This window comes from Bombus affinis, chromosome 7 (genome assembly GCF_024516045.1).
Source record: "Bombus affinis isolate iyBomAffi1 chromosome 7, iyBomAffi1.2, whole genome shotgun sequence".
Lineage (NCBI taxonomy): Eukaryota > Metazoa > Arthropoda > Insecta > Hymenoptera > Apidae > Bombus > Bombus affinis.
In genome coordinates this window covers 1,049,204-1,062,983 of record NC_066350.1, presented here as the reverse complement: position 1 = coordinate 1,062,983, position 13,780 = coordinate 1,049,204, and the positions used below count along the sequence as shown (strand labels likewise).

The 13,780-nt window shown below is 39.1% G+C and overlaps 1 protein-coding gene across 4 annotated transcripts in view; it reads left to right on the top strand.

The window, feature by feature from the left end:
• Window positions 1-13,780, top strand: part of LOC126918365 (lachesin-like) — a 259,037-nt gene that overhangs the window by 133,138 nt on the left and 112,119 nt on the right. For all 4 annotated transcript variants that reach the window (XM_050726199.1, XM_050726198.1, XM_050726200.1 and 1 more), the window contains exon 3: window positions 709-916. In XM_050726199.1, coding sequence (XP_050582156.1) covers window positions 709-916 — 208 coding nt within the window. The remainder of the gene's footprint in view (window positions 1-708; window positions 917-13,780) is intronic.

Here is a 13,780-nt window from a genome sequence, read left to right as displayed (position 1 = left end):
TACTACGTACGTTTAATTTTCGACAGAAAAGGGTTTGAGTAGATTCTAAGTTGTTAATGAAAAATAGGAATTAGCAAACAATCGTACAAACAACAAAGTAAAAAGATTGGATTGATGCGTCTGAATAAAAGACAGCGATTGGAAAATCCCTTTTCGTTGATAAAAATTCGTCTATGTTGAATGATATATCCAATAGTCCATGCACTGACTTCTTAGAAAAACGCGTTAAGGAGAGAGCAAGAAGAGGATCGGGTGAATGCAAGTTTCTAGATCGCGAAACCATCGCAGGTCACCCATCTTCTTATGAAATTCCATGTTTGCTTTCCGCTTTTCTCTTCTTCTAATTGTCTCTTCTTGCGTCTTACTGTTACTACTCTTTGATTTTCTTCAGCCTCTCTAAGATGTAAGATACACATTATAATAAAATTGCGATTCCCGGCATAAATCTTCGAAATGTGACAAATAAAAATGACTGATAAACTATTTATCGGTTTTCAAATTATTAATACGATGAAGAGAGATTTTTCGAACAATTCGGTGGTGCGTAAACAATACCTTGATTATCCGTGACTACGCAAACTCTGATATCTCAATAAATGAGCCCCGTGACATTAGCGACGTTCCGATAGGAAACTGCAATTTTATGATAATCGATACGGGGCCGTAAATCGTGTTTATAGCATAACGGGATTGCCGTTTCATTTTCAGGTGGCCTGGATGCTTTTCGACAAGAGCGCTATCCTGACAGTACAAAGTCACGTTATTACCAGGAACCCCAGGATATCCGTGACACATGATAAGCATAGGACCTGGTTCCTACATATCAAAGATGTACGGGAGGACGACAAGGGAAAGTACATGTGTCAGATTAATACAGCGACCGCGAAAACACAATATGGCTATCTGCACGTCGTAGGTGAGTTTCTTTCAAATATTATTATTTTACTAGTAAAATCGTTCATAGTGGAAAATTTACAAATGAAAGAACAATACTTAGAGACATTTTTATTCACATATACTACTAAATGAGCTTTATTATTCCCTTATAAATAAATGATTGCATATGTAAGTAATCATATTATAATATGACATAATTATCATATTCGTATACACGTCTATTCAATTTGTATACCAATTGTGTTTTAAAATTTTATAACAATTCATTAGTGTCACCTCTTTTTTATTACACTAGATATGTTTAAATTTGCTAACATGTTCATTGCGCAGGTATTTAAATGATTTCTAATTTTTACATTCCATATTGTTTTCAAAATTCTTTTCAATTTATTTCACCTGATTTTTCTTAGAAAATAGCTAAAATACATGTCGAATGGTTGTTCTTCCTGTTTTTCTTTGTCTTGGAAAAAAGTATCCTATCTAAGAAAAAAACGATATATGAATTACAATTCCAAGAAAAATTGTATCTTTTGTACATATTCAACAGAAATGAATCCGACATCCGTATTATCGTTTAAATTTCTATGCTGTCGAATCTTCTAAAATTTTACACGGGCGTTGGTCGTTTGCAAGTAAATAAAACAAGATAGTACCTTCTATTGACGTGTTAAACAATAATGCGCTTTGCCTTTGTACAATCCAGTTCTCACGAAAATAACGAGCGCATTTCATTCGATTCGAATTCGTTTACGTTACGTTCGATACGTTTACAAATAGAAACATACGTTTCTCGGAAACTGTTCAGTAACTCACCATCTCATTTCCGATCATTTTGTACTGCAATTTTTATACGAAGCATTATAATTATTTTACTCTTGTTTCGCAGTTTGATTAACAATTACATCTCCACTATGTATGCCTTTTTGATTATGTAAACACAGTCCCGAACAAAATAATAGCACATGTGTGCTATCTTTAATTTTTTGCAGACCATATAGTTTCTGAATGTAACACATAACGTCATAACTATTACGACGCAGGGAGTGGTGGTAAAGAAGTTCGTTCTTACTAACATTCCCTATGTGCAGACGAAATACTTAAATTCTTGAGACAAAATGATAGCATATTTACCAAATTTATACATATATTTACACAAAAAGAAAAGTTGTGTAGCAATTAATAATGGGTTTTATTATCAGTATGTTATTTATTATAATATTAATCTTTAGTTTCTATTACATCCGATTTTGTAAAGATTTTAATAGCTTTCTTTAATTATTAAATATTATCGTATGGTCTTCCATTCTTATATATAGCTAGTTCTCTCCAAGAATTTTCGATAATATCCAAATCAGGGGAACGTGCTGAACATGGTAAAATCGATTTTTTTTTGTTTCAAAAATTTGTTTTTGAATCTACAATTTTAGCTCGGTGAATGGAATTATTATCATGTTTAAAAATAAATTTTCCTATCGTAATTCGTTGTACGTGTTTGTTAATTTCTTCTCGCATTAAATTTATATCCTTCTGACTATTCATTTTTCCTTCAAGAAATCATACATCGGTTTTGCCTTTATATTCAATTCTGTTCCAGATCATTATACGATTCCTATTCATTTGTCGTCGTTTGTTTATAATTTCTGCTTCTCTTAAGTCGTGATAATAAAATGAAAATCCATCTGGACCGTCCATATTAAATTTGTTTTTATCGATAAATAAAATTCGTTTCCATTTCTTGTTCAAATAAATACGTTTTCTTGAAACTGTTAATCGTTCCTCTTCGTGTTGCTTCGTTAGAGGAGGTTTTTGTTTCATTTCCAGTCGTTGAATAAATTTACCTTTCTCAAGAACACGGTGAGAACTTCGGACGTTTGCCGTGATACCTGCTTTTTGAACAATTTCGCATGATGTTAATGTTGAGTTTGAGGCAACACGAATAGTGGCACGAATAGTCTTCCACAACCTTTTCCCATCCATAATTTACAGGATCTTTTTACAATATTTGAAATTTCAGAAACAGATTCTGATTTTTTAGTTCAATAATTTTTGCAATTTCGGTTTTAGTCAATTTTTTCTCGCAACCTATGTCGACGTTTAACTCTAACACTCGATACATGCTATTGATTGCTTAGCAATTCACAAACTACTGAAGGATATCAGCATAATGTTCGAGTGTGCTATCATTTCATCTTCAGGATTTGCGTTTTTCTGCTGCTTATTCAGAAAGCCAGCGAGGACAATCTCATTTACTAACAGATTACTTCTATCTGCGTCGTAATAGTTATGACGTTATGCGTTATGTTAAAAAATTCTAAGTGATCTTCGAGAAATTAGAATTAAAATTAAATTATTATTTTGCCTGGGATTGTATATATGAAATTTACACGGTTTCATGGTGACCCTACAACGCGAAAGGTACGCTACACATTATACGAATTCCGTGTTATACGGTGATCTACTGTATGTTTACCTCAATCAAGATACAGTTCTACAATAAACTAAATTATACAACACTTTTATTTTAGGTTAATTTTAAGATAAGAAGAATTGATAAAATTTGGTTGATTTAGTAAAAACCGTAAAGTGCTTAGGGACTGTTAGAAATAGCGCACTGAAGCTTTAAACACGTTCGGTTGAGTAAGCTAGTATATCCGTCAGCTTGTTTGCGGTGAGAACTAGGTACTCTGTCATATCGGATGCTTTTGGTAACGTAATTCTGTCAGTGATTAACAAGTAAAAAAGCGGTTAACTTATAGTCGGTGTATGTTACGTGTCACTTTCTTTAGTAAGTTAAGCTCCAGATTTAGTTTAAAGCTAATTTAGCTTTCCAGATTAAACTAACATTTATGTCCTTTACCAATTTTCACATTAATAATTGCAATCGTAATAGTAACGTACAGATCTGTGATCTCTTTCCTATTTTCCTTTTCCATATTTTCTAAAATAATTAGAAGAAAAAAGAAAAAGAGGGAAGAGAAGGATATTTTTCTCTTTTTAAAAACACGAGCAAAACATCGCTTTGTATAGCGACATCCCTGGGCGATGTCTCTATCATCGAATAAAATATTTAAAAAGCCCGCTTGTGTTTCAACGATTGGCGAGACTCTCGGAAAGCAAGCCGTTGGACACAATAGAATTCCGGGTCAAAGGAGAAAGTATCCCGGCCTGTAGAAAGGACAGGGCAACAATAATTTAATCAGCAGAGGGCATCCGTGAGAGTGGCTGAGTGTGTCAGAGAGAGTCAGTCTTCGTTGTACCATCCGGGAGAACATATTAATATCTCGAGTTTTGACGTCTGAAGTCGTCGGTGAAGCGGAAGCTCAGTCGTTTGGCGAAGTGGAGGGAGGGTGGTGGATGTTTCAGTAGTCGGTGGAGTAATCAGAGGGCTAGATTAATTGTTTCCACGGGACTCTTGGCCCGACGTAGCACAAATACACGGAAGACTTCGAAACGGTACTTCGTGATAATACCGACGGAACAGACACAATGCAAGCTCTGCCATAACTCAAGTCCTCCATTCTCTCTTTCTTCTCTCTCTCTCTCTCTCTCTCTCTCACTCTCAGCTCTGGGCACGCAAGGAGAAACGTGTAACGTGTGTAAATATTCCATACGGACCGAATCACTTAAAGTTACCACCTGAGGCGTTTACCTTGCTGCCTGAGCTAATAAACGCTTTTCACGAGTTTGACGATTTCGACGGGGTGCGTTAGCTCTGTCTCGCGAGCGCGTACGCGCCATACTCTCTCCGCTTGAATTCCCGTGTAAATTATCCGGGAATCGTAACCACGCTGCGTTTCGATTGTTGCTGCGCTGTTTACCCGAGCACGCTAGAGCACGTTTCTCGCACGCTATCCAGTCGAAAACCGGTTTCGAGGAGCGGTCCAGAACATTCGATTCCACGGAATAAATTTTAACAGCCGTGCCGGAGAATAACCCGGCTTGTTTGACTGCCGGTGCTCGACCGTTTCAGGGGGTTCGTTTCTTCGCACATTTCACTTTTGTTTGTTAACTCGAGGAGAAACGTGATTCGTTCGACTGATCAAGAACATTCGTGTAATATTAAGCAAGAGATAGCAATTAGGGATGATAAATGTTATGAGAAGTACGGTTTATGCGCGGAATTTAGAAGTTTTGACATGAATTAGAAAATTGTTACGAAAGTGTTTAGAACGGCACTAAGTATATATTTTGATAAGTTCGTTCCTTCGATGGTGGATTTTCCATGTTCCTTAATGCGAAGAAAGTTTGTTGGTATATAAAAAGCATACTTGTTATTCTAATAATAAAAATGAAAATTAAATCGAAGTATCGATTAATAAAAAATTCTCTTAAGAGAAACATTTTTATGAGACTTTCGTCTCCAATCTAACAATTATCGAAATAAAGCTCAGTCCGTACACGTGTAACATTGCTTTGTACTACCTCACAAAAACCGATTGAAACGATTCCACTCGGTAGATACAAACTTCATCGCGTTATCCCGGTGGTCGATACGCTGCGAATCTACCGGCCAATCAATTTTCCGTAGCAGCGACATTCCATGAAAGATTCCCCTCAGAACGTGGCACGTACGTATCTAACACGTCGATTTCAAGCTCGCCATTGAATTCCGCGATGATCCATGAATCGAGGATAACGATAACTCGATGATCGCTCCATTTTATCCAATATCGCGTACACACGGTCCTTTACTTTCTCCGTATCTCTTGGTCTCTCGTCAAATGGTCGGAGATCGTACCGTTTCGTCTCCAGCCATTCTTTTTTTTTAATCTGTCCTCTCGTAAATAAGGCGGAAGCCGGGAACTATCTGACTTTTATTCGATTTAGAGGCAAGTCGATGAGCTTAATTAGGAAAGAAGCTCGAATGAAGCTGAAAAGCGTACACTACGGTGATGTCGAGCTTTCGATTCTTGTTGCACATTTTTCGACATTTCGGGTATTCATCCTTTCCTTTCGTCCCTTGCTTGTCTCCTTCACAGAGTATGCCGTCTCTCGACTGGTCTGGGATACGCGCGTCCGTCGCGTTTTTGCCGGTTATCGAGTTGCCGAGATCGGGACGGCAGAAGACTCGAAGGGTTGTTGTCGGTTCAATTGGCGTTCCTTCGTAACGAGTAAAAGGAGCATGTTATGATACTCGCGAGCCTGTATGCAATTTCATATCTGTTTCTGCTCTCCTTTTCTCCGACCGTTTCCTCGAGCTCCGTTTTATTGGAAAGTCGATAGGAGTTAGTGGGGGTTCTCTCGTCGAGGACGGAAGACGATGAAATTCAAGCGGATCCTTTGAATTACGACCAGCAGCAGGACAACGTCGAGGACACAGTGTCGAGATATTTATCTAAAAAAGAAAAAGAAAGGGATGGAAAGAAAGGGTAAAGAGAAACGTAACAAGAAAAAATAAGAGACGGAATAACCTCCGAGCAAGTTCTCTTCGACGGAAGTAGTTTTTATGCGTCCATTAACGAGGGAATGCATTTCTTTCTGTCATGAAACACAAGCAGCCTTGTTCACAATTCTTGCCCCGTGCAGGTCTTTTTTAACACCCTGTTCCCTCTACTCTCTGCCTGCCCGTTACGGCGTTTGTCCGGTCAAAAGACACGGTACCGTTGCACAGCTTTTATCCGGCCATCGTGTTTCACGAGTCGAATTCAAGAATACTCAAAGGCCAGCCGTATAACATGACACAAAGGAAGGGTCTCGCTGTGCTCGTATACGTTACGTATTGTATCAGAGAACGCGCGTGTCGTCTCGCGGTCGTATGTCATACGGTGCGCGAGCTCGACACCGCATTCCCTAAGGGGGACCGGCGTAATTAGTAATTTGTGGTTGCAACGGAGGCTTCATTCAACGGGCCGCATAACAGTCATTTCGACACGAGCCTCTAACGGGGCTTTGTGTTTGCGGATCGTGCTCCGTTAAGTTGCAAAACGCGTTACTCCATCTCGCACCTACTACCACTTAATTTCCGAATGTCTGTCAAAGCATCGCAGTACTTTTTTCCTCTCAGTGTAGCTTCCACTTCCTTGGAGGCGAGAACGCGCGGAATTTCATTAGGATTTCAATCACACGCTTTGACTCCAAGGTAATGAGACTCGAAACACCTTTTGGCACTGCACTACGTTAAGGAAGTCCAATTGTAAAATAAACGTGTAACTATGTTATCCGATTATACGTCGTTTCGATGAAGCACTATAGTTCGCACTATTAACAGAAACCATTTAAATCCTATAAAATAATTTAGCATCGTAACTTAACATTATACTATTTCTACAATGTTATTTAAGCTAAGTAAGTATTTGACCAAATCGTAACATCTGTTCACTCTTTCATTCTACACGTATGGTATAAATTAGTAACGAAACTTTTCGATTGCTGTTGTAAAAGTAAAAACTGTCTCGCAATCAGTTCTTGCCAACAAACGGCAAAAATTCGGCGTGTAAAGTATCAATTGTTTATAGGTTCGTCGCCGAGTCGCCCATGCGAATCATTCCAACTATTGATATCCGTAAACAAAATATGTCCCGTTTCACCAGTCGATCGTGTATCCGGTTCTGACGAGGACGTTGGTATTGTTTGGTCTTTTTCTATTTGCAATCCTCTACTTTGCCGAATAAACTCAGGTCCCTTTCCTTCCAAATCTCGTGGAGCGTACGGACATTTATTTTCCAAGTGCATTCTGGACTCGTCGATTTGTCTCGTTTCATTCCTTGTTTTGACAACTCTTTGCTTACGATAAATGTTTGCCCAAGCTGTCACACATCTCTATATTTGTCGACGACTGTTTTTACTGGCCTCTAAGATTGATTTGGATTAGCTATGTGATATTTATTACGATACTAAAATTGTAAGTGTTTTTGTTTAGAAAGTTTAAAAGTTAGTATTTCTATATTTCAAATATATAATATAATATATAATAATATATAATAATATATGTAAAATTCGAGCTATCGCGGGGAGACGCGGTCGTTAGAATACGCGTCAACGAGAGTCGTAAATTCCCGTTACGATTAGAATAATCGACACCACGAATAGTTCGATCCCCGTATTTCGGTTAGGATAATCGGGGTGGTTGATGCGGTATAACACTGAGAGTCACAGAATTATAATAATGTATATTTCCAACAATTAGTCTACACGATTGAAAAGATATCAACAATTAACAACTTTATCGCACGCAGATAATATAGATGTATACAATATAGAGCAAGGCTCTTACAATTGAGCTTAGTCTCTTGGTGGACGTAGCACGATATGATACTTAATAGAATAAGCGAATGTTTGGCAATGTCGCGGATCGACTTGAATTTTGACTCAATGTGTAACGTTCGACGCGTCACAAGGAACTGATCGACTTTAGATGATTTCTTTGTCTCATCTTTAAGACGACCCCCACTATACTTAGGTCACGCCACCGTTCGCGCCTATGATCACGTATGTCTGTTCTTGCGTGGAAAATGTAACGGACCAAATTCGACGTTTCGAGAACTCGCTGCTTGGCGACAGCTATGCGCTCGTCGATACATTGTATATGATCCGGCGGTCAGATAAGACGATCTGACTGAGACATTGTAGGGCCGCGAGTGACGGTTAGAAAATACAGCCTGCGTTAAGCCTCGTGGCGTAACAATATATAATATATAATATAATATATAATATATACAATATAATAATATTTCAATCAAATTTTAAATTTTTATCCATCGGTCAACAAATATCTTCAATTAAATACGCGAAGCATAAATACAAATAACGAGTAAATCTCATCCCGCTTTACAAATAATATTAATACTATTTTGTTAATTTTATCCTACCTCGATAAGTACGCGTTCTTAACAAATGTATCGACTTTCTTGCTATTAATCCATTCAAAAGAAAATTCCGCAACAAGCCAAGTATAAACGTCTAAAGAAATAAGTTTGGTCCTCTTCAGGTCTATATTTCGCATTGAGTGTCTAGCCCGTTTGTGAACGTGATTTTTTCACCGCTATTCCTCGGGAAATTCCCTAATTGAAGACTTTCTCCGTCTGACCCCATAGAAAAGCGCCCGTGAACACAATAACACTCGCTGATCATTAGGCTCGGTGAAAAGCATGTTCGAGAAAAATTTGTTTTCCTACTCGGCACATGAAGGAAACCACTGGAGGCACTACGGGGAAATCGAACCGTGTTCGGCAGACGGCCAAGCAATGCACGAAGTTCGCTACTTGCTTAAGTCCTTACATATTTATTCGACTCGTGAAATGGCGGCCAGTATCTGGAGAATCGGCTGGTCCTTCACAAACATGATCTCTGCCGCTTTATTCTCTATTTCTCGAGTGGCCAATTACGGACAACGAAGATTTCATGGACTGCCGCGCCGTAGAGGATAAACGAAGACTCGGTCCGAATATCGATCGCCAACACGACAAGATTCCACCGTTTCATTATGCTGATTATTTAAGCCTTCAACAGAATAAATTAAGCTATCGCTGTCCAAGAAAAACGAAGACTTTTGACTGCAAGTTGTTAACCCTTAAACTCCATCCATAACTAATCCATAACTCTGGACAAAATATCTGGCGATTCAATACCGGCTGTTTAACGTTCATGATGAGATATCTGGCGACCCGATACAGACGTGGTAGTACCAGTTACAAGATATATCATCCAGTGTTATAAAGGTGTTAAAATAGGAATGTCCATGGTATGGCAAAGTAGAAAAATATTTAATCCAGTACGTTCTTTTCTATGAAAGCTATCCGCATGTAAAAGAGTGAAAGGCATTGCTATCATAGAAAATTTTACTGAAAATCTTTAAAGAGTCTTGCTTCCGATTTACATTGCATACAGGGAAACTTGCAAGTTACACAGATACTCGGTATCCTGGAGTAGCACAGAGGGAAAACGCTAATAATTCAAAGCGCGACGACGTTTCCGCGTACATACATGTTCTCGTGGCTCGAAGCGCGAAGCACGGGTGGACCCTTAGTGTTAGCATGCCGTCGCGTCGGTCTGTTTCTCTTTCGCTCTCTCGTTGTCTGTCCTCTGTACGAACTGATGCTGGTAGAGTTTAGGGTAAGTTAACGCGCAACAACGCCGCGGCAGCGTACACGTGGTGGCGTTTGCGCTTGAATAATGCATCAACAGTCCGTACGCGGCTGCCGTATAACGGGCCACGCTGTTCAATCTGCGCTTGTTGAACAATTCGGTAACACCCCGCATTAGCATTAATGTAGCAGATCGTCGGACACCTGCGGTAATTCATAGGATTGAGTGGAACTTCGCTGTTGCTTTTCGAGACGCGCAATTGACTCGCGCCAACCACGGTTTTACTCAAATTCGACTCCTTGCTTTCCATCGACTTTGAGCGTTTAATTTTTAATAGGAAGATCTTGTTTTACAGCTATCAAGTAATTACATCTGTCAAGTAATATATCTAACCATAGTTTTGTTTGATGTTTTTTACGCCTGCACTTCCAGTCTTGTAGAGATAAACCGATAAAAATTCCTATATTGATGATAATCCGGGCACGTTGCTGAAATCAGGAGAACTTTTACGTGTTTCGGCAGCAGACAAATATTTGCTCGCGCACAAAATACACGTCATGGTTCATTTGGGAATGTTACGGAGGTAGAATTTCAGCGGGGGGTGGCAGGTACTCGGGCCAATTTATATATGAATATGTAGAAACGACCCTCTTCACTCGGCGTTTCGGCCAGCAAACGAACCATCCGAAAGGGGGCTTCGTTGCTATTTCAAGCGAAAGCTGTACATCTTATCGGGATAACTCCTCGAATAAATTTCCAGAGGCTCGAATAATTGTTCCGCAGATTGCGTTGCTGATTATTTATGATAGCGATTATTCCCGGTTAACCGATAACGAGACGCAATGATAAATTGGCTAAATTCGCGACAATTCGCGCATTCTTACCGGTAATAAGCTTGACTCTTTTAATTATTTGTCGATAGCGACGGCAAGATTGAAACATATGTAATTATTTGTTTAAGGGAATATTTAGATTCGTTCGAATTAGATTAAATGAAAATGAATTATGCATAGATCAGGCGCGTGTTTGCTGATGTCTTTAGCAACGGCAATGACGATAGTAATCTCACGAACAGAGAGAAATGGATATGCTGTTTCATGTATTTGCTATTAATTATTATTGTTATTAATTATATATGTAGTATTGTGGACAAAAGGCCTAAGATATCGGTCGAACCATAAACAATGTCGCGAGAGCCGAGGCGTCGTCGGATCCATCAATGTGTCGTCGGTCCTTTCAAGTGAATAGTTTCCTAGAAAAGGCCTATGTGACCCTGGCCACGGGCCTTCGCGGAACACATGCGTGGTGGGGCTAAGAAAAGACAAAGGGATGCTAGCCCAGGGGGTATTAGTTAGTTAGGAAATCGTGGCAGTATGAATTGAGAAGTGAGAGAGAGTGAGTGCAGAAGCCGGAGAGTATAAATCGGAAACTTGAGAGCCGAGTATGATAATAAGACGTACGACAATATTATGGTCAATTCGTTGTATTGAATATTACTTATTAAACCAAAACATCGTTACTTGTCCTTCCTCTAAGACCCATTCAGTTATTACATATATTCGTTTGAAATTAGAGTCGTCATAAAAAAGTCTAATAATTATTATAACGTTAATCATCTAGTATAATGAAAGTGCACTTCCTGAACCAAGGTACTCAAATCTCTATCTCTAAACCCGCGCAGAAGTCAATTCGATAAAAAATCTCACTTTACGACTGCTATAAAATTATTATTCCCGCAACGAAATCCCGAACGGCGTATTCCAATCTGATATAATCAAAGTACAAACAGTTAAAGAAAACGCAATATGAAATTTCAGCGTACCACCAGCCGTGTTCTTATCGTTCGTTACAACAATGTCGGTAGAACAGCTTGTTATACTATAATATAATATTCAGAGCGCAACTCGTTCCAACTTTGTCTATGGAAGACTGTAAAACTTTGGAATTCCGGTCCTGCTTTCGGGTAGCATGTTCGTGGAGAACCCACCACGAAGTAACGTGTGTCTATTCACGTTTCGTTTGAAAATGCATTAGTCATACGGTCGAAAGTGGAATCGAAGTGTCGCCTGGGAATCGCAATAACCGTCAGCGCGAAGCGGCGCGACACCAAATGCAAATTATTCTTAATGGTGATACGAGCACGTCCCTGGTGGTATCACATCGATCCGTGATTATCGGAAAAAGTATAAATCGCTAATAAGTCGAGCGACATTTTAAATATTTTTTCCCTTTGTCTGCTTTTTCGCCTTCTTTTTCTCATATTTTAACTCCTCCTCGTTTTGTCTTCTATCGCGGCATAACGACAAACGAATTCGCCTCGTTTGAATATACGCTTGCCTGGATATATGTATTAGTGAAACGAGAATGGTTCTTTCGTTCGATTGTAAAATGCAATAATCAGATTCGAGGATGAAAGGACACGCCTGGCCGATTATAACTCACGCGTCTCGCGAATTCGCGAAAAAACTGTGCAATTATTTGATCGGTTACGTTGGTTGCGTCGTGTGCGCTGGAAAATCTTTTAATTGAAATTTCGTTTAATTAGTCTACTTTCTACGAACATCTACGAACAACGATACAGTGTTTGATATTTTTACGCCTGGATAAATTTTTCCGATACTCGTCTATCGATCACTTTTAACGAATGGTATCAAGTTCCTGATCTATGATTTGTTTATTTCCTACAATGTTGTGCATCTTAGTAAGATTTTAATGCAATTCCATCATATAAAGAAACTTTAAGTGTTAACCGATTACGATTATCGATACTGTTAGCATTTCCTTGAATAGACAACATTTATTCTTCTTCTATGGCGGAAACGACCTCCACCGCCCCAAATATTTAGCCTCGTTACTTATAAACGCTCATCAAAAGTATATTTAATCGAACGAAGCTTCTTCCGTCTCGAGGCATTGCGTACTTCACTGCATTGCGTTACTCTGAAATCGTTCAAAGACGACCATTAATTCGTGTCCAAGCGCTAGGAGATTAAAAGCGTGTGCGATAGCGTTAATTTCCGACATGACATTAATCAATTTTGCCGGGTCAAGCCAGTGAAACTCGGGATTTGGAAGTACGTGCCAGCCAGGAGGAATATTTTGCCCTGCGTTAAGGTCGTTATCGTGACTCTACAATCTGGTAGAAAAATAGGAAGGATCAGTCCTGAAGGGAGAGTCGAACGCGATTCCTATCGACGAATACTTTCGACGAACATTTTCGACGTTTGATATAAACGACAGACGCACGAACGCCGATAGTGTTAGCTTCCGGCTTAACGATTATCGTATATTTTAGGTCGTCCATCGCCATTCTTCTGTCTCGCGTTACATCGCGCATCCCGCGGGGACAATTTTTTCTGTGATTTCCCGCTAGAGGAGGGGGACAGTCATAGCCATCCTTTCTTTCAAAGAATCATTACGACTATCCGGTCAATGAAGCATCGATTTACTACATAGAGAAGATGATATATATACATAAATATGCATGTATACCATCGTTCTACGTTGACGGCCAGTCGATGCGCATTTGGCACTATCCATTGACATTCATGTTTCGGGGGGAGAAAAGAGCTAGCGATGATTATTATTTTATGCATTTGTGGACCACAGCTGAACGTTACATTGCATCGGTAATTCCACTGTATATATTTACATATCCGCGGTAAGTATCCTCCACATATTTCGTGACATAGATCAGAACACCATCAGAAGTATTCAAATATATAATAGGATAATTACAACATAACCGTAAATCATTTAAAAATTAATGAAGAATATTAGAAAATTGTAATTATGGGATAATTCTCTTTAACGGCGAGTTAAGAGGAGAGTTAAAGTGCGTTTCGTTCAAAATATCTGA